A 25,865-nucleotide genomic window follows, 5' to 3' on the forward strand; every position below is an offset into this window, starting at 1 on the left:
ATGTCAGAGGCAAGTTCTTTATGCAGAGAGTGGTAAGGGCATGGAATGCCCTCCCTGCTAAGGTAGTCAACTCAGCCACATTAGGGAGATTTAAACAATCCTTAGATAAGCACATGGTTGATTTTGGGATAGTGTAGGGGGACAAGCTGAGAATAGTTCACAGGTCAGCGCAACATCGAGGGCTGAAGGGCCTGTTCTGCAGTGTACTGTTCTATGTTCCATGTTCTAAACTTAGTGCAGGAGGCTGAAAGAAATGAGCAGCTTTAAAACAAAAACCTCTTGGAGCTCAAAGCTTTCAATGAGAGTCTGAGCCCGGCAGTAAGTTCAGGTAACCTTTATTGCAACCCAACTTTGTTACAGCTTCAGATTCCCCCAGCAAAAAGGCAGAGAAAAAGAAGTTGCTTTTTGAACAGCTCAAGGTCAAAGTGCACACACCACACCTCCCCTGTCCCACCTCCCCCTCACTGTCTTTACTATTGGTCAGCACCAAGTTGTCCCTTTGTAATTGGATCCTTGTTACAGCCGTAACCCGGAGGAAGTATTGCCTCACTCAGCAATTTTAACCCATACCCTGTCTCCAAGTAAGTGGCTCCCTGCTCATTTGCCAGGAAGGGGCAGTGTAGAGTCAACCAGACTGCTGTGGGTCTGGAGTCACGTGTAGACCAGACCGGGTAAAGGATGCAGCTGGAACGATTGAGTGAATCCTTTCCCCCAATGGTGGTTCCCTTCCCTAACAAGGGAGAGAGTGAATCAGATGGGGGCTTTCTCCCCCGCACCACCCCCTCCCTGAAACGGTCTCATTGTTAGATTCCGAACTCCACATTTCTGACCGAATACCGATTCAGCCATCTGTCGTGGCAGGATTTGAACCCGGCGGACCCCGGAACCTGGTTGATAGTCCAATCGATAATGGCACTCGGCCGTCACTCCTCAAATCCCCCTGTGATGGCACGTGAACTCGCTGGTGCTTCCACAGGTTGTAGGGGTAGGTGAAGCCCTTCCCGCACTGAGAGCAGGTGAACGGCCTCTCCCCCGTGTGGATCCGCTGGTGCCTCAGCAGGGTGGAAGATGTGCTGAAAGCCTTCCCACACTCGGGGCAGCTGAAGGGCCTCTCTCCCGTGTGGACCCGCCAGTGGGTCAGCAGATGGGAGGTATACCTGAAGCCCTTCCTGCACTGAGAGCAGGTGAATGGCCTCTCCCCCGTGTGGACCCGCTGGTGGATCAGCAGGGTGGAGGAATTGCTGAAGGCCTTCCCGCACTCGGCACAGCTGAAGGGCCTCTCCCCCGTGTGGACACGTTGGTGCCTCAGCAGGGTGGAAACCTGGGTAAAGGCCTTCCCACACTCGGGGCAGCTAAAGGGCCTCTCCCCCGTGTGGACCCGCTGGTGGGTCTGCAGGTTGAAGGAGCAGGTGAAGCCCTTCCCGCACTGAGAGCAGGTGAACGGCCTCTCCCCCGTGTGGATACGCTGGTGGGTCATCAGGGAGGAGACGTCGGTAAAGGCCTTCCTGCACTGAGAGCAGCTGAAGGGTTTCTCCCCCGTGTGGATACGCTGGTGACTCTGCAGGGTGGAGGAGCAGGTGAAGCCCTTCCCGCACAGAGAGCAGGTGTTTGGCCTCTCCCCCGTGTGGACATGTTGGTGCCTCAACAGGGCGGAGGAATTACTGAAGGCCTTCCTGCATTCAGGGCAGCTGAAGGGCCTCTCCCCCGTGTGGATACGCTGGTGGCTCCGCAGGTTGGAGGAGCAGGTGAAGCCCTTTCCGCACTGAGAGCAGGTGAACGGCCTCTCCCCATTGTGGACACGCTGGTGACTCCGCAGGGTGGAGGAATCGCTGAAGGCCTTCCCGCACTCAGGACAGCTGAAGGGCCTCTCCCCCGTGTGGACACGCTGGTGCCTCAGTAGGGTGGAGACCTGGGTAAAGGCCTTCCCACACTCTGGGCAGCTGAATGGCCTCTCCCCCGTGTGGACCCGCTGGTGGGTCAGCAGGGTGGAGGAATTACTGAAGGCCTTCCCACACTCGGGGCAGCTGAAGGGCCTCTCCCCTGTGTGGACACGCTGGTGCCTCAGCAGGGTGGAGACCTGGGTAAAGGCCTTCCCACACTCTGGGCATCTGAACGGCCTCTCCCCCGTGTGGATACGCCGGTGACTCTGCAGTGTGGAGGCCTGGGTAAAGGCCTTCCCGCACTCTGGGCAGCTGAAGGGCCTTTCCCCCGTTTGGTCCTGCTGGTGGGCCAACAGGTGAGAGGAATGTCTGAAGGCCTTCCCGCAGTCGGTACAGGGGAATGGCCTCTCCCCCGTGTGACTGCGCCGATGAGTCTCCAGGGCAGACGGGAAATGGTAGCCTTTCCCACAGTCACCACACTTCCACGGTTCCTCCACAGGGCGGGATTCCTCAGGTTTCTCCATGGCCACAGCTTCAGCTGCACACAAACACGTGTAGAGCCCCTCCCTGCCGTGAAGTCCCCTTCCCAGGCTGTATAACTGTTTCAGGCTCCACACACAGTTTGCTGCAACAGTGGGATCTCTCGTCCAGTCCCACTGATGCTGAAAACGTCCTCAAACAGGAACCAAAAAGTGTAGATCCCTCTCACAGAAATCACAGTCAAAAATCGTTGCGGTCCCGATGGATTCAGAGACTGTCAGACATTGACATCAAAGTGAGGACTGCAGACACTGGAGAGTCAGTCAAAAAATGTGGCGCTGGAAAAGCACAGCAGGTCAGGCAGCATCCGAGGAACAGGAGAGTCAATGTTTCGGGAATAAGCCCTTCGTCCGTTGATTTTGAAACTTCAGTCTTCAGATTTTCATATACTCTGCAAAAAGAGATTACAAAAGTCATCACTATCAGTACAGGGTAGAAATTCAGAATAAGCAATTCTACTTTCTGTGGAATATTCTTTTGCTGTTCCACAATGTTGAAAGCACCATCCCACTCTCCCTTCCCCTCTGTTCTCAGCCCGCTGTAACTAATTCCCCTGAAGGTGCTGATTCAGGATCTTACAGGGGCAGAAAAAGCAAAAACATCAAGACTGACATCTCTCTGAATTTTGGATACCTCCACCTGAAAGTTAATATCTTTCACAACACTGGGATCCTGCTTAGAGTGAGCAGGTCTGATTTTGGGAAGCAATAAAAAAGTGTCAATTCAGCTACAATGCAGCTTCTTGAGGAAGGACCAGACACAAAATGATTAATGACCCCGGGAAGGTGGAAGCAAAATGAGATATCAAGGCATTAACACCGACACACTTCAGTCAAACTCTTCTGCTCCCAGTCAGGGCAGAACATGCTCTCTACGAGAACTCCCTTGCTGGCGGGTCCCTTGGAGACACTTCAACTGGACTTCATTGAGTTGGAGAAATGAGTTGAGTTGCTATAAATATGTTTTGCTTATTGTTGATATCTTTTTGAAGTGGATTGAAGTCTACCCTCCTCCTAACACTACTGCTGAGACTGTGATGAAGATTTTGTTTAAGGAAATAATTCCCCGCTTCAGTATACCTGCGTGCATTCGCTCAGACAATGGACGACACTTTGCATGTAATATTAACGGAGAACGGAGAAACCTTCCAGGTTTTACTTCCCACCCCTACGACGGTCACAGTTGCTGGGCGCTCAGCTTGCGTCCAACTGCACCGTTGTCAATTGAATAGCCGCACCAATCAGTCACCGATTCCATTCTATTTGTCAGACTCCCTACTGCCGATCCTGTGAAGAGAAATATCACTTTCCAATACCTCCGGTCTGTGTATACAAACAGCCGGTGTAACACTGCCTGGGGTACAGCAGGCCTTATGTGGCACATGGACCTGGAACGGAACCCTTCCCTTGTGCATTTATAGGCCTTTTCTCTTTTCAGAACCAGATACTGTCACCAAGACCATGAACAATAGAGCTAAGGGAGAGCCCAATGGGAACAGCATTCTGAGGACCATTGTCTCCCATACAGTGCGAGTGCTCGAGTCACTTGGCCCATTTTGTACAGTGCTAAAGCGACTCCTCTTCCAAAACGTTGACCCTATACTCCTGTAGACCTGACCAGACCCCCTGCTGTAACATTTCGGTAACCTATTTTGACAAACTCTCCCTAATATACACCAAACCAGACTATTATTTCTTCAGCTAAGGTATAGCTACCAATTTCCTTGTCCTGGATGGCAAAGATGTCCCTCATAAGGTCACTATCGGAGCCCTTGTTCCCACAACAGTACCTTGTCCAGGCCAGTGGACAAGTCGATGGAACCTCAGCCAACCTTGTTCCAACTGAAAGGATCCCAAGGGACTGGGTGACAATACAGGACACCCGATAGGCTGGGGAATCCAGAGTACCCTGAGGTTGGAAGGATCGGCAGGGGTGACAAGTCAACAGAACCTCAATTCCCTCTTTTGTGGCCTGACCATTTGAGGAATTAAGAGTGAAGAGGCTCTGAATCAGAGTAGACTGGGATTATCAGACCTGTGTCTTTACTCTGTGCAGAATCGGTGTGCCTTAGACTATATACTCGCCTGGGAGGGTGAGGTCAGCACCATTGTCCAAGATAAACGCACTATGGGCATTCCCAATCTCACTGGCAATATTAACTAAGATACAAGAAGTGATCCAGGTATTCCGTGACAGAATGACTGAAGGGACCAGTTGGGGAAACTGCAGATTGGGCCGATGGTACAATTGGCTTATCGGTTTAGCTATGTCTGTTTGTTGGTATTGGTATTGTTAGCTATTTAATTGCTAGGCTTATGAGGTCCCTTAGCGATATAGATTTGCCCCAGAAGATGTTCCTTTCGCGATCTGATGGCTCACCCACACGTGTCGATGGTGATGATAAATATGACCAGATGAGCTGTGAAGATGGTGGTGCTGCTCTACAGGATGTTGATGGCTGGACCACCTTGAAGGGCATTCGTTTGGACTAGCCTTCTCTTTCAGTGATCGTGGTGCAATCAAAGGGAGGAATGAGAGTGTGGGCATCTGGGTGATAAAGTCTATAGCCTTAAAACTTGTCTTTAAACATTCAGACTAAAATGTAATGCTGAATTATTGAATACATTTACTGCACGAGAAAATAAACAGGTAGGAAGGCTCAGAAAGAGGAGAGAACTTAAAGATAGGGACACCTGGGCTCACCAAGTGATAACAGGATGCTGTAAGGCAATGAAGAACGTTTGCCTCAGCATCGGTGAATCTGTGTGAACAGGACACCAAGTGATAACATTCACAGCCGTTCCCTTGTGAGACCATTTTAGTGCTGAGACTGTTGAATCCTGTAGAAAATTAACTCTTAGTGCTTATCTGCAATGGATTGAAATGAATTGCATTTTGGGACTTTATGATGATATTGAGTATCCATTACTGGTTATTAAATACAAACTCTGTAAAAGGAAATATTGATAAAGCTTTACCTTACTTGCTGCAGGCGAGGCTCCAGCGGAGAAAACAGGCCGCGGCCACACTTCCGGCTTCGGGATGGCCACGCCCACTGATCCAGGTCCTGTCCCGCCCCCTCCTCCGCCAACGTCACACGTCAACCCCGCCCCTTCCGAACGCAGCTCGTAGACCCCGCCCCTTCCTGAAGCAGGTCATATGCCCCGCCGCTTCGGGACAAAGCCCCGCCTCTGGGAACCAAACCTCTTTCCCCCTCCTGCACTAAACCCCACCCCTTCGCCGCGAACCCCGCGCGAGTCAAAACCACGCCCCCCTTTCTCACGCGCAACCGCCCACAAAGCCGCGCGCGTCCACGCTGGACGCGCCGCATCGTCCGCTGAGCCTCGCCCCGCCTACAAGCGCGCGAACCTCACGAGACACGCCCCGCCCATGAGCACCGCCCTCCCGCTAAAACCCGTCCCCCAGGCTAAACCCCGCCCCTCCTGGTAAACCCCGCCCACCCAGGTGTATTTGGAAGCACTAGCTTCTGCAGCGCTGCTCCTTCTGCGGGTGGCTGTGCTGCAGGATCATAAGACACAGAATTAATAGCAAAACATCACAGTGTCTTGCAACCGATGCAATATTTGGCACAAACCTGGACCGCTGCTGAATCCTTCATCTTTTAGAAGGGGTTGCAGGTTTCAGTTCATCAATATATAAATTCCAGAACTTTAGATTAGATTGCCTCCAGTGTGGAAACAGGCCCTTCGGCCCAACAAGTCCACACCGACCCGTCGAAGAGCAAAACACCCAGCCCCATTCCCCGTCACCTAATACAATGGTGCAATTTAGCGTGGCCAATTCACCCTAACCCACACATCTTGGGACTGTGGGAGGATATCCGCGCAGACGTGGGAGGGGAATTGAACCCGGGGCTCTGGCGCTGTGAGGCAGCAGTGCTAACCACAAAAAAAACAGGTGACATTTTCTATTTTTCAGCGGCAGCAGCAACCCAGGAGTGGGGAGTCACTGAGTTGAGGTTTTACATTTGAAGTTGGAGAGCAGAGGTTCCTGGGAGAGGAGGGACGACTTATTTTTATTTTCTTCCTGCTGTATAAATCAGAGGGTACTGTTGAGGGGGGAAAACGTCCTACTAGGGGTATGCACTGGGGCCCAGGTCTCTTGCACCAGAAGAAAGGAGGGAAAGCAGGAGAGTATTAGTCATTGGGGAGTCGATACTTAGAGGGTCAGATAGAAGGTTTGTTGGGAACGAACAAGACTCGCGGTTGGTGTGTTGCCTCTCAGGTGCCAGGGTGCGTGATGTCTTGGATCATGTCTTTGGGGTCCTGAAGGGAGAGGGTGTCCTGCCCCAAACCATGGTCCACGTAGGTACCAACGACATAGGTAGAAAGAGGGATAGGGATGTAAGGCAGGATTTCAGGGAGCTAGGGTGGAAGCTGAGGGCTAGAACAAACAGAGTGGTTATCTCTGGTTTGTTACCCATGCCACGTGATAGCAGAGCAAGGAATAGGGAGAGATATTATCTGACCACGTGGCTGTAAGGATGGTGCAGGAGGGAGGGTTTCAGGTTTTTGGATAATTGGGGAAAGTGGGACTTGTACAAACAGGACAGTCTTCACTTGAACCAGGGTGGGAAATTTGCTGGTGCTATTCGGGTGGGTTTAAACTATCTCAGCAGGGGGTTGGGAACCAGGGGTGTAGCTGCAATGCACAGGAGGATGAGAATAGGAAGGACAGGGACAGGATTTCAGGGTCACAGGAATGTGCTGGCAGACAGCGAAGTGGTTTGAAGTGTGTCTACATCAATGCCAGAGTATCCACAATAAGGTAGGTGAGCTTGCAGCACAGATAGGTACCTGGGACTTGGATGTTGTGGCCATTTCGGAGACATGGATAGAGCAGGGTGAGGAATGGATGTTGCAGGTTCCAGGGTTTTGATCTTTCATTGAGAACAGCCAAGACGGTAAAAGAGGGAGAGGTGTGGCCTTGTTAGTCAAGGATAGTATAACGGTGGCTGACAGAACTTTTGATGAGGACTCGTCTACTGAGGTAATGTGGGCTGAGGTTAGAAACAGGAGAGGAGACGTTACACTGCTTGGAGTTTTTTTTAATAGGCCTCCGCAGAGTTCCAGGGAGGTGGAAGAGAGGATTAGCAAAAATTATTCTGGGTAGGAGTGAAAGGAACAGGATGGTCATTAGGGGGGACTTTACCTCCCCCAACATTGACAGGAAATGCTTTCACTCTAGTACATCGTATGGATCAGTTTTTGTCCAGTGTGTGCAAGAGGGTTTTCTGACACAGTATGTCGAAGGGCCAACAAGAGGGGAGGTCACACTGGATCTGGTGCTTGGAAATGAATCAGGCCAGATGTTTGATTTAGTGGAAGGTAAGCACTTTGGAGAGAGTGACCATAATTCAGTTAGGTTTCATTTAGCGATGTAAAGGGATAGGAACATGCCACAGGTCAAGAGTTATCGATGGGGCAAGGGCAATTATAATGCAATTAGGCAAGAGTTAGGATGCATAGAATAGGGTAGCAAAATGCAGGGGATAAGGACAATTGAAATGTGGAGCTGGTTTAAGGAACAGATATTGTGTGTCCTTGATAGGTATGTCCCTGTCAGGCAGGGAGGAAGTTATAGGGTAAGGGAAGCGTGGTTTACAATAGAAATTGCGTCTCTTGTTACAAAGAAGGAGACGGCTTATGTGTTGATGAGGCAAGATGGTTCAGATGAGGTGATGGAGAATTATAGATCAGCGAGGAAGGATCTAAAGAGAGAGTTAAGAGCAAAGAGAGGACATGAGCAGTCTTTAACAAATAGAATACAGGAGAAGCCTAAAGCTTTCTATAGGTATGTGAGGAATAAGAGGATGATTAGGGTAGGAATAGGGCCAGTCAAAGACAGAAGTGGGAAGTTGAGTGTGGGCCCTGTGGAGATTGGAGAGGTGTTAATGAATATCTCTCATCGGTCTTCACTCAGGAAAAAGAGAATATTGTAGAGGAGAAGAATGAGGTATGAGATATTAGACTCGAAAGGATCGAGGTTAGTTGCACACAGGTGTTATCAATTCTAGAAGGAGTGAAAATAGACAAATGCCCTGGGCCGAATGGGATTTATCAGAGGATTCTTTGGGAAGCGAGTGAGGAGATAGAAGAGCCTTTGGCTGTGATATTTGAGTCGTTATTGTCTACAGGTTTAGTACCAGAGTGGAGGATTGCAAATGTTGTGCCCTTGTTCAAGAAGGGCAGCAGAGATGACCCAGATAATTATAGACCAGTAAGCCTTACTTCTGTTGTAGGAAAGCTTTTGGAAAGGAATGTTAGAGATAGGATCTATAATCATCTAGCAAGCATCAATTTGATTTCAGATAGTCAACATGGTTTCATCAAGGGCAGATCGTGTCTCACAAACCTCATTGGGTTTATTGAGAAGGTGACCAAGCATGGAGATGAGGGTAGGGCAGTTGACATGGTGTACATGGACCTCAGTAAAGGTTCCACATGGCAGGCTGTTGGAGAAAATGCAGAGGCATGGGATTGTGGGTGATTTAGCAGTCTGGATTAGAAACTGGCTTTCTGAAAGAAGGCAGCATGTGGTGGTTTATGGAAAATATTCAGCCTGGAATCCAGTTACTAGTGGTGTGCCACAAGGATCTGTTTTGGGACTATTGCGGTTTGTCATTTTTATAGATGACTTAGATGCAGGCATAGGTGGATGGATTAGTAAATTTGCAGAAAACACTAAAGTGGGGGGAGTACTGGACAGTTTGGAAGAATGTTATAGGTTGCAGGGGGACTTGGATAAACTGCAGAATTGGGCTGAGAGGTGGCAAATGAAGTTCAATGCAGCTAAATGTGAGGTGATTCGCTTTGGGAAGAATAACAGGAAGGCAGTGATCTTGGAGTCCATGTACATAGATCCCTGAAAGTTGCCACCCAGGTGGATAGTGCTGTGAAGAAGGCATACGGTGTGTTAGGTTTCATTCATAGAGGGATTGAGTTCCGGAACCGCAATATCATGCTGCAACTGTACAAAACGCTGGTGCGGCCACACTTGGAATATTGTGTATAGTTCTGGCCCCCATATTTCAGGAAGGATATGGGAAGCATTGGAAAAGGAGCAGAGGAGATTTACCAGGTTGTTGCCTGGTCTGGAGGGAGGGTCTTATGAGGAAAGGCTGAGAGACTTGGGTCTGTTCTCATTGGAAAGAAGAAGGCTAAGAGGGGATTTGATAGAGACATACAAGGTAATCAGAGGATTAGATAGGGTAGACAGTGAAAGACTCTTTCCTAGGATGGTGATGTCAGCTTGTACGAGGGGACATAACTACAAATTGAGGGATGATAGATTTAAGACAGATGTCAGAGGCAAGTTCTTTATGCAGAGAGTGGTAAGGGCGTGGAATGCCCTACCTGCTAAGGTAGTCAACTCAGCCACATTAGGGAGATTTAAACAATCCTTAGATAAGCGCGTGGATGATTTTGGGATAGTGTCGGGGGACAAGCTGAGAATAGTTCAAAGGTCGGCGTAACATCGAGGGCTGAAAGGCCTGTTCTGCACTGTACTGTTCTATGTTCCATGTTCTAAACTTAGTGCAGGAGGCTGAAAGAAATGAGCAGCTTTAAAACAAAAACCTCTTGGAGCTCAAAGCTTTCAATGAGAGTCTGAGCCCGGCAGTAAGTTCAGGTAACCTTTATTGCAACCCAACTTTGTTACAGCTTCAGATCCCCCCAGCAAAAAGGCAGAGAAACAGCAGGTGCTTTTTGAACAGCTCAACGTGAAAGTGCACCCCCCTCCCCTCACTGTCTTTACTATTGGTCAGCACCAAGTTGTCCCTTTGTTATTGGATCCTTGGTACATCCGTAACCCGGAGGAAGTATTGCCTCACTCAGCAATTTTAACCCATACCCTGTCTCCAAGTAAGTTTCTCCCCGCTCATTTGCCAGGAAGGGGCAGTGTAGAGTCAACCAGACTGCTGTGGGTCTGGAGTCAGGTGTAGACCAGACCGGGTAAAGGATGCAGCTGGAACGACTGAGTGAATCCTTTCCCCCAATGGTGGTTCCCTTCCCTAACAAGGGAGAGAGGGAATCAGATAGGGGCTTTCTCCCCTGCTCCACCCCCTCCCTGAAACGGTCTCATCGTTAGATTCCAAACTCCACATTTCTGACCGAATACCAATTCTGCCGTCTGTCTTGGCGGGATTCAAACCCGGGAGTCCCCGGAACCTGGTTGATAGTCCAATCGATAATGGCACTCGGCCGTCACTCCTTCAATCCCCCTGCGATGGCACGTGAACTCGCTGGTGGGTCAGCAGGTGGGAGGAGTAGGTGAAGGCCTTCCCGCACTGAGAGCAGGTGAACGGCCTCTCCCCCGTGTGGATCCGTTGGTGCCTCAGGAGGGAGGAGGATGTGCTGAAGCCCTTTCCGCATTTGGGGCAGCTGAAGGGCCTCTCTCCCGTGTGGATCCGCCAGTGGGTCAGCAGGTGGGAGGTATACCTGAAGCCCTTCCCGCACTGAGAGCAAGTGAAGGGCCTCTCCCCCGTGTGGACACGCTGGTGCCTCAGCAGGGTGGAGGCCTGGGTAAAGGCCTTCCCACACTCGGGGCAGCTGAAGGGCCTCTCCCCCGTGTGGACACGCTGGTGCCTCAGCAGGGCGGAGGAGCAGGTGAAGCCCTTTCCGCACTGAGAGCAGGTGAACGGTCTCTCCCCCGTGTGGATCTGCTGGTGGGTCAGCAGGGTGGAGGAATTGCTGAAGGCCTTCCCACACTCGGGGCAGCTGAAGGGCCTCTCCCCCGTGTGGACCCGTCGGTGGGTCAGCAGGTGGGAGGAATCGCTGAAGGCCTTCCCGCACTGAGAGCAGGTGAACGGCCTCTCCCCCGTGTGGACCCGCTGGTGCCTCCGCAGGGAGGAGGAATCGCTGAAGGCCTTCCCGCACTTGGGGCAGCTGAAGGGCCTCTCCCCCGTGTGGACACGCTGGTGGCTCCACAGGTGGGACGAATTGCTGAAGGCCTTCCCGCACTCGGGGCAGCTGAAGGGCCTCTCCCCCGTATGGACCCGCTGGTGGGTCAGCAGGTGGGAGGGGCAGGTGAAGCCCTTCCCGCACTGAGAGCAGGTGAACGGTCTCTCCCCGGTGTGGACATGCTGGTGGGCCAACAGGGTAGAGGAATTGCTGAAGGCCTTTCCGCACTCGGGGCAACTGAAGGGTCTCTCCCCGGTGTGGACACGCTGATGCCTCAACAGGTGGGAGGAATACCTGAAGCCCTTCCCGCACTGAGAGCAAGTGAAGGGCCTCTCCCCCGTGTGGACCTGCTGGTGGGTCAGCAGGTGGGAGGAGCAGGTGAAGCCCTTCCCGCACTGAGAGCAGGTGAATGGCCTCTCCCCGGTGTGGACACGCCCGTGCCTCAGCAGGGTGGAGGAGTCGCTGAAGGCCTTCCCACACTTGGGGCAGCTGAAGGGCCTTTCCCCCGTGTGGACACGCTGGTGCCTCAGTAGGGTGGAGGCCTGGGTAAAGGCCTTCCCGCACTCTGGGCAGCTGAAGGGCCTCTCCCCTGTGTGGACCCGCTGGTGGGTCAGCAGGGTGGAGGCCTGGGTAAAGGCCTTCAAGCACACTGGGCAGCTGAAGGGCCTCTCCCCCGTGTGGACACGCTGGTGGGTCAGCAGGTGGGAGGATGTGCTGAAGGCCTTCCCACACTCTGGGCAGCTAAAGGGCTTCTCCCCCGTGTGGTCCCGCTGGTGGGCCAACAGGTGGGAGGAATGTCTGAAGGCCTTCCCGCAATCAGTGCAGGGGAATGGCCTCTCCCCGGTGTGACTGCGCCGATGTGTCTCCAGGGCAGATGGGACACGGAAGCCTTTCCCACAGTCGCCACACTTCCACGGTTCCTCCACAGGGCGGGATTCCTCAGGTTTCTCCATAGCCACAGCTTCAGCTGCACACAAACACGTGTAGAGCCCCTCCCTGCCGTGAAGTCCCCTTCCCAGGCCGTATAACTGTTCCAGGCTCCACGCACAGTGCGCTGAAAACGTCCTCAAAGAGGAACCAAAAAGTGTAGATCCCTCTCACAGAAATCACAGTCAAAAATCGTTGTGGTCCCGATGGATTCAGAGACTGTCAGACATTGACATCAAAGTGAGGACTGCAGACACTGGAGAGTCAGTCAAAAAATGTGGCGCTGGAAAAGCACAGCAGGTCAGGCAGCATCCGAGGAACAGGAGAGTCAATGTTTCGGGAATAAGCCCTTCGTCCGTTGATTTTGAAACTTCAGTCTTCAGATTTTCATATACTCTGCAAAAAGAGATTACAAAAGTCATCACTATCAGTGTAGGGTAGAAATTCAGAACAAGCAATTCTACTTTCTGTGGAATATTCATTTGCTGTTCCACAATGTTGAAAGCACCATCCCACTCTCCCTTCCCCTCTGTTCTCAGCCCGCTGTAACTAATTCCCCTGAAGGTGCTGATTCAGGATCTTACAGGGGCAGAAAAAGCAAAAACATCAAGACTGACATCTCTCTGAATTTTGGATACCTCCACCTGAAAGTTAATATCTTTCACAACACTGGGATCCTGCTGAGAATGAGCAGGTCTGATTTTGGGAAGCAAAAATAAAGTGTCAATTCAGGGTGAACCTGCAATGCAGCTTCTCGAGGAAGGACCAGACACAAAATGGTTAATGACCCCGAGAAGGTGGGAGCAAAATGAGACATCAAGGCATTAACACCAACACACTTCAGTCAAACTCTTCTGCTTCCAGTCAGGGCAGAACATGCTCTGAAGGTCCAGCCTTCACAACCACACTTCTGCTTTCACTGAAGACAATTAGGGTCACACAGCGCAGAAACAGACTCTTTGGCCCAACCTGCCCAGATATCCTAAATTAATCTAGTCACGTTTGCCATCACTTGGCCCCTATATGGGCCGGGTGCTGGCAGCTGGGACTAAATTGGGTTGGCTCTCTTGTCAGCAAGGACGAGTTGGACCGAAGGGTCTGTTTCTGTGCTGTACATCTCTATGAGTGCAGTTGCATTTGCCATCACTTGGCCCTGACCCATCTGAACCCTTCATATTCAGATGCCCATCCAGGAGCCTTTTAACTTGCCATCGTACCAGCACCCCCACCACTTCCTCTGGCAGCTCACTCCATCACTCAAGCGACTCCACGTTGAAAGCGTCAGGTCTGCTGCAGAACTCCCTTGCTGGAGGGTCCCTTGGAGACACTTCAACTGGACTTCATTGAGTTGGAGAAATGAGTTGAGTTTCTATAAATATGTTTTGCTTATTGTTGATGTCTTTTTGAAGTGGATTGAAGCCTACCCTCCTCCTAACACTACTGCTGAGACTGTGATGAAGATTTTGTTTAAGGAAATAATTCCCCGCTTCAGTATACCTGCGTGCATTAGCTCAGACAATGGACCACACTTTGCATGTAATATTAACGGAGAACTCTGTTCCCAGCTTTGTATTTGCCGGCAACTGCACGGTGCTTATCATCCGCAGGCGGCCGGCCTTGTTGAATGTTTTAACCAGACGCAAGACTAAACTTGCCAAATTAGTGGCAGAGTCTGGCCTCTCCTGGTTATGCTAATCCCTGTGGCCTTATTCCAGATGTGATCCATGTCTGCGGGCAAGACACGATTGTCTCCAGCTGAGAGTCTCTCTGGTCACCCCCTCCGTACCCCTTGGAACGATTCGGCTCCCTTCTCAGTCCACGTCCACCACATGACCAAAACAATGATTGGTTATGTTCTTGCTCTAACCAATGTTATGTGTGTCTTTCACTCCCAGGAGCGTGTGACCTACGGCGATGTTCCCTCCCTTTCAGCCTCGTCACGGGTAGACCCTGGTTCGTTGGTGCTCGTCAAGAACTGGACTGGCAAAGGTCTCCAACCTCGTTGGGATGGCCCCTTCCAGGTTTTACTTCCCACCTGTTGAATCCTGTAGAAAATTAACTCTTAGTGCTTATCTGCAATGGATTGAAATGAATTGCATTTTGGGACTTTATGATGATATTGAGTATCCATTACTGGTTATTAAATACAAACTCTGTAAAAGGAAATATTGATAAAGCTTTACCTTACTTGCTGCAGGCGAGGCTCCAGCGGAGGAAACAGGCCGCGGGCACACTTCCGGCTTCGGGATGGCCACGCCCATTGGCCCAGGTCCTGGTCCCGACCCCTCCTACGCCCAGGGGACACGTCAACCCCGCTCCTTCCTAACGCAGCTCGTAAACCCCGCCCCTTCCGAACGCAGCTCGTAGACCCCGCCCCTTCCTGAAGCAGGTCATAAGCCCCGCCGCTTCGGGACAAAGCCCCGCCTCTGGGAACCAAACCTCTTTCCCCCTCCTGCACTAAACCCCACCCCTTCGCCGCGATCCCCGCGCGAGTCAAAACCACGCCCCCCTCCTTCACGCTCCACCGCCCACAAAGACGCGCGTCTCCAAGATCGACGCGCCGCATCGTCCGCTAAGCCTCGCCCCGCCTACCAGCGCGCGAACCTCACGATACACGTCCATGAGCACCGCCCACCCGCTAAACCCCGCCCACCCAGGTGTATTTGGAAGCACTCGCTTCTGCAGCGCTGCTCCTTCTGCGGGTGGCTGTGCTGCAGGATCATAAGACACAGAATTAATAGCAAAACATCACAGTGTCTTGCAACCGATGCAATATTTGGAACAAACCTGCTGAGTCCTTCATCTTTTAGAAGGGGTTTGCAGGTTTCAGTTCATCAATATATAAATTCCAGAACTTTAGATCAGATTCCCTACAGTGTGGAAACAGGCCCTTCGGCCCAACAAGTCCACACCGACCCGCCAAAGAGCAAAACACCCAGCCCCATTCCCCGTCACCTAACAATACAGGGCAATTTAGCGTGGCCAATTCACCCTAACCCACACGTCTTTGGACTGTGGGAGGATATCCGCACAGATGTGGGGGGGGGGAGGGTGGAATTGAACCTGGGGCTCTGGCGCTGTGAGGCAGCAGTGCTAACCGCAAAAAAGCAGGTGACATTTTCTGTTTTTCAGCGGCAGCAGCAATCCAGGAGTGGGGAGTTACTGATTTGAGGTTTTAAATTTGAAGTTGGAGAGCAGAGGTTAATGGGAGAGGAGGGACGACTTATTTGTATTTCCTTCTGTATAAGTCAGTGGGTACTGCATAACTCAGGGGTATGCACTGGGGCCCAAGTCTCTGGCACAGAGCTTGTCCCTGTTGCATCAGAAGGGAAGGAGGGAAAGGAGGAGAGTGTTAGACATTGGGGACTCGATAGTTAGAGGGTCAGATAGAACTTTTGTTGGGAATTAACAAGACTCGCGGTTAGTGTGTTGCCTCCCAGGTGCCAGGGTGCGTGATGTCTCGGATCGTATCTTTGGAGTCCTGAAGGGAGAGGGTTTCCAACCCCAAGTCATGGTCCATGTAGGTACCAATGACACAGGTAGAAATGTGAGAAACAGAACTCAATCACAAATCAATCAGCCTGAGACAAAGCCTTGGAAACAAGAACAATTTATTACAGTCTTACAAGTACCGGACGCTTCCGCAATTGAGCAGAAATGTGTGCCAAAACAGAGCATGTTCGCTTTCTTATTCAGTTTACAAGTTGCTGAATCACACCTCCCTTTTCCCATCCTATCATAAGCCGATTACCTCACTTATTAGTAATTTTCTGATCTGGCCATCCTGCTGTCCTTGTCTGCATTCTTTGTTCCTTGTTTGTTACAGCTTGTTCTTTTATCCAGTTTCTCTTATCATACTAAAAGCTTTATTGTGAAATGTCCCTGCTGCTTCTTTTTGTGGTCAACTACAACACTTTAAAGTTATTTCCTAGCTTAAAACTATTTTCTTTAAAAGACCCTCTATATTCATTACGTACGCTACATGCTACAAGAATTCCGCTTCCCTTCCCCCCACTTCGCCTCCTCTGCAAAAAACAACATTTCTAATCTCCCACAGCAAGAGGGATAGGGATGTAAGGCAGGATTTCAGGGAGCTCGGGTGGAAGCTGAGGGCTAGAACAAACAGAATGGTTATCTCTGCTTTGTTACCCGTGCCACGTGATAGCAAGGCAAGGAATAGGGAGAGATATCAGCTGAACATGCGGCAGCAAGGATAGTGCAGGAGGGAGGGTTTCAGGTTTTTGGATAATTGGGGCTCATTCTGGGGAAGGTGGGACTTGTACAAACAGGACAGTCTTCACTTGAACCAGAGGGGTACTAATATCCTGGGTGGGAAATTTGCTGGTGCTATTCGGGTGGGTTTAAACTAGCTCAGCAGGGGGATGGGAACCAGGGGGTGTAGCTGCAATGCACAGGAGGATGAGAATAGGGAGGACAGGGACAGGATTTCAGGGTCACAGGAATGTGCTGGCAGACAGCGAAGTGGTTTGAAGTGTGTCTACATCAATGACAGAGTATCCACAATAAGGTAGGTGAGCTTGCAGCACAGATAGGTACCTGGGACTTGGATGTTGTGGCCATTTCGGAGACATGGATAGAGCAGGGTGAGGAATGGATGTTGCAGGTTCCAGGGTTTTGATCTTTCATTGAGAACAGCCAAGGCTGTAAAAGAGGGAGAGGCGTGGCCTTGTTAGTCAAGGATAGTATAACGGTGGCTGACGGAACTTTTGATGAGGACTCGACTACTGAGGTAATGTGGGCTGAGGTTAGAAACAGGTGAGAAGAGGTCACACTGCTTGGAGTTTTTTTATAGACCTCTGCAGAATTCCAGGGAGGTGGAAGAGAGGATTAGCAAAATTATTCTGGGTAGGAGTGAAAGGAACAGGGTGGTCATTATGGGGGACTTTAACTTCCCCAACATTGACTGTAAATGCTTTCATTCTAGTACAGGTATGGATCAGTTTTTGTCCAGTGTGGGCAAGTGGGTTTTCTGACACAGTATGTTGAAGGGCCAACAAGAGGGGAGGTCACACTGGAGCTTGGTGCTTGGTAATGAACCAGGCCAGATGTTTGATTTAGTGGAAGGTGAACACTTTGGAGAGCGTGACCATAATTCAGTTAGGTTTCATTTAGCGATGTAAAGGGATAGGAACATGCCACAGGTCAAGAGTTATCGATGGGGCAAGGGCAATTATAATGCAATTAGGCAAGACTTAGGATGCATAGAATAGGGTAGCAAAATGCAGGGGATGGACACAATTGAAATGTGGAACTGGTTTAAGGAACAGATATTGTGTATCCTTGATAGGTATGTCCCTGTCAGGCAGGGAGGAAGTGATAAGGTCAGGGAACCATGGTCTACAATAGAAATTGTGTCTCTTGTTACAAAGAAGGAGGAGGCTTATGTGTTGATGAGGCAAGATGGTTCAGATGAGGCGATGGAGAGTTACAGATCAGCTAGGAAGGATTTAAAGAGAGTTAAGAGCAAAGAGAGGACATGAGCAGTCTTTAACACATAAAGGAGAACCCTAAAGCTTTCTATAGGTATGTGAGGAATAAAAGGATGATTAGGGTAGGAATAGGGCCAGTCAAAGACAGAAGTGGAAAGTTGAGTGTGGGCCCTGTGGAGATTGGAGAGGTGTTAATGAATATCTCTCATCGGTCTTCACTCAGGAAAAAGAGAATATTGTAGAGGAGAAGAATGAGGTACGAGATATTAGACTCGAAAGGATCGAGGTTAGTTGCACACAGGTGGTATCAATTCTAGAAGGAGTGAAAGTAGACAAATTTGCAGACGACACTAAAGTTGGTGCAGTACTGGACAGTTTGGAAGAATGTTACAGGTTGCAGGGGGACTTGGATAAACTGCAGAATTGGGCTGAGAGGTGGCAAATGAAGTTCAATGCAGCTAAATGTGAGGTGATTCACTTTGGGAAGAATAACAGGAAGGCAGTGATCTTGGAGTCCATGTACATAGATCCCTGAAATTTGCCACCCTGGTGGATAGTGCTGTGAAGAAGGCACACGGTGTGTTAGGTTTCATTGGTAGGGGGATCGAGTTCCGGAACCGCAATATCATGCTGCAACTATACAAACGCTGGTGCGGCCACACTTGGAATATTGTGTATAGTTCTGGTCCCCATATTTCAGGAAGGATGTGGGAAGTATTGGAAACGGTGCAGAAGAGATTTACCAGGTTGTTGCCTGGTCTGGAGGGAGGGTCTTATGAGGAAAGGCTGAGAGACTTGGGTCTTTTCTCATTGGAAAGAAGAAGGCTAAGAGGGGATTTGATAGAGACATACAAGGTAATCAGAGGATTAGATAGGGTAGACAGTGAAAGACTCTTTCCTAGCATGGTGACGTCAGCTTGTACGAGGGGACATAACTACAAATTGAGGGATGATAGATCTAAGACAGATGTCAGAGGCAAGTTCTTTATGCAGAGAGTGGTAAGGGGGTGGAATGCCCTACCTGCTAAGGTAGTCAACTCAGCCACATTAGGGAGATTTAAACAATCCTTAGATAAGCACATGGTTGATTTTGGGATAGTGTAGGGGGACAAGCTGAGAATAGTTCACAGGTCGGCGCAAAATCGAGGGCAGAAGGGCCTGTTCTGCACTGTACTGTTCTATGTTCCATGTTCTAAACTTAGTGCAGGAGGCTGAAAGAAATGAGCAGCTTTAAAACAAAAACCTCTTGGAGCTCAAAGCTTTCAATGAGAGTCTGAGGCCGGTGTTAAGTTCAGGTAACCTTTATTGCAACCCAACTTTGTTACAGCTTCAGATCCCACCAGCAAAAAGGCAGAGAAACAGCAGGTGCTTTTTGAACAGCTCAAGGTCAAAGTGCACACACCACTCCTCCCCTGTCCCACCCCCCTCACTGTTTTTACTATTGGCCAGCACCAAGTTGTCCCTTTGTAATTGGATCCTTGGTACAGCTGTAACCCGGAGGAAGTATTGCCTCACTCAGCAATTTTAACCCATACCCTGTCTCCAAGTAAGTGTCTCCCTGCTCATTTGCCAGGAAGGGGCAGTGTAGAGTCAACCAGACTGCTGTGGGTCTGGAGTCAGGTATAGGCCAGACCGGGTAAAGGATGCAGCTGGAATGACTGAGTGAATCCTTTCCCACAATGGTGGTTCCCTTCCCTAACAAGGGAGAGAGGGAATCAGATGGGGGCTTTCTCCCCTGCACCACCCCCTCCCTGAAACGGTCTCATTGTTAGATTCCGAACTCCACATTTCTGACCGAATACCGATTCTGCCATCTGTCGTGGCAGGATTTGAATCCGGCAGACCCCGGAACCGGGTTGATAGTCCAATCGATAATGGCACTCGGCCGTCACTCCTTCAATCCCCCTGCGATGGCACGTGAACTCGCTGGTGCTTCCACAGGTTGCAGGAGTAGGTGAAGCCCTTCCCGCACTGAGAGCAGGTGAACGGTCTCTCCCCGGTGTGGATCCGCTGGTGTCTCAGCAGGGTGGAAGATGTGCTGAAGGCCTTCCCACACTCGGGGCAGCTGAATGGCCTCTCCCCCGTGTGGACCCGCTGGTGGGTCAGCAGGGTGGAGGAATTGCTGAAGGCCTTCCCGCACTCGGGGCAGCTGAAGGGCCTCTCCCCCGTGTGGACACGTTGGTGCCTCAGCAGGGTGGAAACCTGGGTAAAGGCCTTCCCACACTCTGGGCAGCTAAAGGGCCTCTCCCCCGTGTGGACCCGCTGGTGAGTCAGCAGGTTGAAGGAGCAGGTGAAGCCCTTCCCGCACTGAGAGCACGTGAACGGCCTCTCCTCCGTGTGGATCCGCTGGTGGGTCATCAGGGAGGAGACGTGGGTAAAGGCCTTCCCGCACTGAGAGCAGCTGAAGGGTCTCTCCCCTGTGTGGATACGCTGGTGACTCTGCAGGGTGGAGGAGCAGGTGAAGCCCTTTCCGCACTGAGAGCAGGTGAATGGCCTCTCCCCCGTGTGGACATGTTGGTGCCTCAACAGGGCGGAGGAATTACTGAAGGCCTTCCTGCATTCAGGGCAGCTGAAGGGCCTCTCCCCCGTGTGGATACGCTGGTGGCTCCGCAGGTTGGAGGAGCAGGTGAAGCCCTTTCCGCACTGAGAGCAGGTGAACGGCCTCTCCCCATTGTGGACACGCTGGTGACTCCGCAGGGTGGAGGAATCGCTGAAGGCCTTCCCACACTCCGGGCAGCTGAAGGGCCTTTCCCCCGTGTGGACACACTGGTGCCTCAGTAGGGTGGAGACCTGGGTAAAGGCCTTCCCGCACTCTGGGCAGCTGAATGGCCTCTCCCCCGTGTGGACCCGCTGGTGGGTCAGCAGGGTGGAGGAATTACTGAAGGCCTTCCCACACTCGGGGCAGCTGAAGGGCCTCTCCCCTGTGTGGACCCGCTGGTGCCTCAGCAGGGTGGAGACTTGGGTAAAGGCCTTCCCACACTCTGGGCATCTGAAGGGCCTCTCCCCCGTGTGGATACGCCGGTGACTCTGCAGTGTGGAGGCCTGGGTAAAGGCCTTCCCACACTGTGGGCAGCTGAAGGGCCTTTCCCCCGTTTGGTCCTGCTGGTGGGCCAACAGGTGAGAGGAATATCTGAAGGCCTTCCCGCAGTCGGTGCAGAGGAATGGCCTCTCCCCCGTGTAACTGCGTCGATGAGTCTCCAGGGTAGGTGGGACAAGGAAGCCTTTCCCACAGTCACCACACTTCCACGGTTCCTCCACAGGGTGGGATTCCTCAGGTTCCTCCATGGCCACAGCTTCAGCTGCACACAAACACGTGTAGAGCCCCTCCCTGCCGTGAAGTCCCCTTCCCAGGCTGTATCACTGTTTCAGGCTCCACACACAGTGCGCTGCAACAGTGGGATCTCTCGTCCAGTCCCACTGATGCTGAAAACGTCCTCAAACAGGAACCAAAAAGTGTAGATCCCTCTCACAGAAATCACAGTCAAAAATCGTTGTGGTCCCGATGGATTCAGAGACTGTCAGACATTGACGTCAAAGTGAGGACTGCAGACACTAGAGAGTCAGTCAAAAAATGTGGCGCTGGAAAAGCACAGCAGGTCAGGCAGCATCCGAGGAACAGGAGAGTCAATGTTTCGGGAATAAGCCCTTCATCCGTTGATTTTGAAACTTCAGTCTTCAGATTTTCATATACTCTGCAAAAAGAGATTACAAAAGTCATCACTATCAGTACAGGGTAGAAATTCAGAACAAGCAATTCTACTTTCTGTGGAATAATCTTTTGTTGTTCCACAAAACTGAAAGTACCATCCCACTCTCCCATCCCCTCTGTTCTCACTGCGCTCTAACTAATTCCCCTGAAGGTGCTGATTCAGGATCTTACAGGGGCAGAAAAAGCAAAAACATCAAGACTGACATCTCTCTGAATTTTGGATACCTCCACCTGAAAGTTAATATCTTTCACAACACTGGGATCCTGCTGAGAGTGAGCAGGTCTGATTTTGGGAAGCAATAAAAAAGTGTCAATTCAGCTACAATGCAGCTTCTTGAGGAAGGACCAGACACAAAATGGTTAATGACACCGGGAAGGTGAGAGCAAAATGAGACATCAAGGCATTAACACAGACACACTTCAGTCAAACCCTTCTGCTCCCAGTCAGGGCAGAACATGCTCTCTACGAGAACTCCCTTGCTGGAGGGTCCCTTGGAGACACTTCAACTGGACTTCATTGAGTTGGAGAAATGAGTTGAGTTGCTATAAATATGTTTTGCTTATTGTTGATGTCTTTTTGAAGTGGATTGAAGCCTACCCTCCTCCTAACACTACTGCTGAGACTGTGATGAAGATTTTGTTTAAGGAAATAATTCCCCGCTTCAGTATACCTGCGTGCATTCGCTCAGACAATGGACGACACTTTGCATGTAATATTAACGGAGAACGGAGAAACCTTCCAGGTTTTACTTCCCAACCCTATGACGGTCACAGTCGCTGGGCGCTCAGCTTGCGTCCAACTGCACCGTTGTCAATTGAATGGCCGCACCAATCAGTCCCCGATTCCATTCTATTTGTCAGACTTCCTACTGCCAATCCTTTGAAGAGAAATATCACTTTCCAATACCTCCGGTCTGTGTATACAAACAGCTGGTGTAACACTGCCTGGGGTACAGCAGGCCTTATGTGGCACATGGACCTGGAACGGAACCCTTCCCTTGTGCATTTATAGGCCTTTTCTCTTTTCAGAACCTGATACTGTCACCAAGACCATGAACAATAGAGCGAAGGGAGAGCCCAACGGGAACAGCATTCTGAGGACCATTGTCTCCCATACACTGCGAGTGCTCGAGTCACTTGGCCCATTTTGTACAGTGCTAAAGCGACTCCTCTTGCAAAACGTTGACCCTATACTCCTGTAGACCTGACCAGACCCCCTGCTGTAACATTTCAGTAACCTATTTTGACAAACTCTCCCTAATATACACCAAACCAGACTATTATTTCTTCAGCTAAGGTAAAGCTACCAATTTCCTTGTCCTGGATGGCAAAGATGTCCCTCATAAGGTCACTATCGGAACCCTTGTTCCCACAACAGTACCTTGTCCAGGCCAGTGGACAAGTCGATGGAACCTCAGCCAACCTTGCTCCAACTGAAAGGATCCCAAGGGACTGGGTGACAATACAGGACACCCGATAGGCTGGGGAATCCAGAGTACCCTGAGGTTGGAAGGATCGGCAGGGGTGACAAGTCAACAGAACCTCAATTCCCTCTTTTGTGGCCTGACCATTTAAGGAAATAAGAGTAAAGAGGCTCTGGAACAGAGTAAACTGGGATTATCAGACCTGTGTCTTTACTCTATGCAGAATCGGTGTGCCTTAGGCTATATACTCGCCCGGGAGGGTGAGGTCTGCACCATTGTCCAAGATAAACGCACTATGGGCATTCCCAATCTCACTGGCAATATTACAAAGATACAAGAAGTGATCCAGGTATTCCGTGACAGAATGACTGAAGGGACCAGTTGGGGAAACTGCAGATTGGGCCGATGGTACAATTGGCTTATCAGTTTAGCTATGTCTGTTTGTCGGTATTGGTATTGTTAGCTATTTAATTGCTAGGCTTCTGAGGTCCCTTAGTGATATAGATTTGCCCCAGAAGATGTTCCTTTTGCGATCTGATGGCTCACCCACACGTGTCGATGGTGATGATAAATATGACCAGATGAGCTGTGAAGATGGTGGTGCTGCTCTACAGGATGTTGATGGCTGGACCACCTTGAAGGGCATTCGTTTGGACTAGCCTTCTCTTTCAGTAACCACAGTGCAATCAAAGGGAGGAATGAGAGTGTGGGCATCTGGATGATGAAGTCTATAGCCTTAAAACTTGTCTTTAAACATTCAGACTAAAATGTAATGCTGAATTATTGAATACATTTACTGCACTAGAAAATAAACAGGCAGGAAGGCTCAGAATGAGGAGAGAACTTAAAGATAGGGACACCTGGGCTCACCAAGTGAGAACAGGATGCTGTAAGGCAATTAAGAACGTTTGCCTCAGCATCGGTGAATCTGTGTGAACAGGACACCAAGTGATAACATTCACAGCCGTTCCCTTGTGAGACCATTTTAGTGCTGAGACTGTTGAATCCTGTAGAAAATTAACTCTTAGTGCTTATCTGCAATGGATTGAAATGAATTGCATTTTGGGACTTGATGATGATATTGAGTATCCATTACTGGTTATTAAATACAAACTCTGTAAAAGGAAATATTGATAAAGCTTTACCTTACTTGCTGCAGGCGAGGCTCCAGCGGAGGAAACAGACCGCGGGCACACTTCCGGCTTCCGGATGGCCACGCCCACTGGTCCAGGTACTAGTCCCGCCCCCTCCTCCGCCCAGGGGACACGTCGACCCCGCCCCTTCCGAACGCAGCTCGTAAACCCCGCCCCTTCCAGGATTGACTCGTAAACCCCGCCCCTTCGGAACAAAGGAGAGTCAGTCGAAAAATGTGGCGCTGGAAAAGCACAGGGGAGTCAGGGAGCATCCGAGGAACAGGAGGGTCAATGTTTCGGGAATACGCCCTTCATCCGTTGATTTTGAAACTTCAGTCTTCAGATTTTCATATACTCTGCAAAAAGAGATTACAAAAGTCATCACTATCAGTACAGGGTAGAAATTCAGAACAAGCAATTCTACTTTCTGTGGAATAATCTTTTCTTTTGTTGTTCCACAAAATTGAAAGCACCATCCCACTCTCCCTTCCCCTCTGTTCTCACTCCGCTCTAACTAATTCCCCTGAAGGTGCTGATTCAGGATCTTACAGGGGCAGAAAAAGCAAAAACATCAAGACTGACATCTCTCTGAATTTTGGATACCTCCACCTGAAAGTTAATATCTTTCACAACACTGGGATCCTGCTGAGAGTGAGCAGGTCTGATTTTGGGAAGCAAAAAAAAAAGTGTGTCAATTCAGGGTGAACCTGCAATGCAGTTTCTTGAGGAAGGACCAGACACAAAATGGTTAAGGCCCCGGGAAGGTGGGAGCAAAATGAGACATCAAGGCATTAATACCGACACACTTCAGACAAACTCTTCTGCTTCCAGTCAGGGCAAAACATGCTCTGAAAGTCCAGCCTTCACAACAAAACTTCTGCTTTCACTGAAGACAATTAGAGTCACACAGCGCAGAAACAGAACCTTTGGCCCAATCTGCCCAGATATCCTAAATTAATCTAGTCAGATTTGCCATCACTTGCCCCCTATATGGGTCGGGTGCTGACAGCTGGGACTAAATTGGGTTGGCTATCTTGTCAGCAAGGACGGAGTTGGACCGAAGGGTCTGTTTCTGTGCTGTACATCTCTATGACTCCAGTCACATTTGCCATCACTTGGCCCTGACCCATTTGAACCCTTCATATTCAGATGCCCGTCCAGGAGCCTTTTAACTTGTCATCGTACCAGCACCCACCACTTCCTCTGGCAGCTCACTCCATCGCTCAAGCGACTCCACGTTGAAAGCGTCTGGTCTGGTGCACCAGATGACATCAGGATAATCTCAGATCGTTCCAGATCGCTTCGATACTCAGTCAGTGGCTTTCCCGATCAGGATGTTGTACGTGATCAAACAGGTCAGTGAGTAGGCGATCCCCCACCTCTTAGTTCAAGTCTCTCTACGAGAACTCCTTTGCTGGAGGGTCCCTTGGAGACACTTCAACTGGACTTCATTGAGTTGGAGAAATGAGTTGAGTTGCTATAAATATGTTTTGCTTATTGCTGATGTCTTTTCGAAGTGGATTGAAGCCTACCCTCCTCCTAACACTACTGCTGAGACTGTGGTGAAGATTTTGTTTAAGGAAATAATTCCCCCCTTCAGTATACCTGCGTGCATTAGCTCAGACAATGGACCACACTTTGTGGGTAATATTAACGGAGAACTCTGTTCCCAGCTTTGTATTTGTCGGCAACTGCACGGTGCTTATCATCCTCAGGTGACCGGCCTTGTTGAATGTTTTAACCAGACTCAAGACTAAACTTGCCAAATTAGTGGCAGAGTCTGGCCTCTCCTGGTTATGCTAATCCCTGTGGCCTTATTCCAGATGTGATCCATGTCTGTGGGCAAGACACGACTGTCTCCAGCTGAGAGTCTCTCTGGTC

General features: G+C 50.3%; 2 protein-coding genes across 2 annotated transcripts in view; one reads left to right on the plus strand and one right to left on the minus strand.

The window, feature by feature from the left end:
- The window catches only part of LOC140460023 (uncharacterized), a 204,267-nt gene that overhangs the window by 14,917 nt on the left and 163,485 nt on the right, over positions 1 to 25,865 (plus strand). Inside the window, exons 2-4 of the mRNA XM_072554429.1 lie at positions 14,466 to 14,602; positions 22,011 to 22,137; positions 24,011 to 24,082. Of these exons, the coding sequence (XP_072410530.1) occupies positions 14,466 to 14,602; positions 22,011 to 22,137; positions 24,011 to 24,082 (336 nt within the window). The remainder of the gene's footprint in view (positions 1 to 14,465; positions 14,603 to 22,010; positions 22,138 to 24,010; positions 24,083 to 25,865) is intronic.
- Positions 280 to 21,804, minus strand: LOC140460880 (uncharacterized). Its single transcript, XM_072555587.1, has 3 exons — positions 19,642 to 21,804; positions 10,916 to 11,943; positions 280 to 2,117 (listed from the first exon to the last, which is right to left on the minus strand). The coding sequence occupies exons 1-3, from the start codon at positions 21,001 to 21,003 to the stop codon at positions 842 to 844; spliced, it is 3,666 nt and encodes a 1,221-aa protein (XP_072411688.1). The 5' UTR covers positions 21,004 to 21,804; the 3' UTR covers positions 280 to 841.

The sequence above is a fragment of the Chiloscyllium punctatum genome, chromosome 36 (genome assembly GCF_047496795.1).
Source record: "Chiloscyllium punctatum isolate Juve2018m chromosome 36, sChiPun1.3, whole genome shotgun sequence".
Taxonomy (NCBI): Eukaryota; Metazoa; Chordata; class Chondrichthyes; order Orectolobiformes; family Hemiscylliidae; genus Chiloscyllium; species Chiloscyllium punctatum.

Excerpts from the sequence above, each read along its gene's own strand:
- LOC140460880 (XM_072555587.1), bottom strand. The coding sequence starts at position 21,003 with ATGGAGGAACCTGAGGAATCCCACCCTGTGGAGGAACCGTGGAAGTGT. Across the intron at positions 11,944-19,641 it reads ACCTGTGGAAGCACCAGCGA|CGGGTCCACACAGGGGAGAG; the intron begins GTTCACGTGCCA and ends CTGACCCACCAG. Across the intron at positions 2,118-10,915 it reads CGTGTCCACACGGGGGAGAG|GCCGTTCAGATGCCCAGAGT; the intron begins GCCCTTCACTTG and ends CACGGGGGAGAG.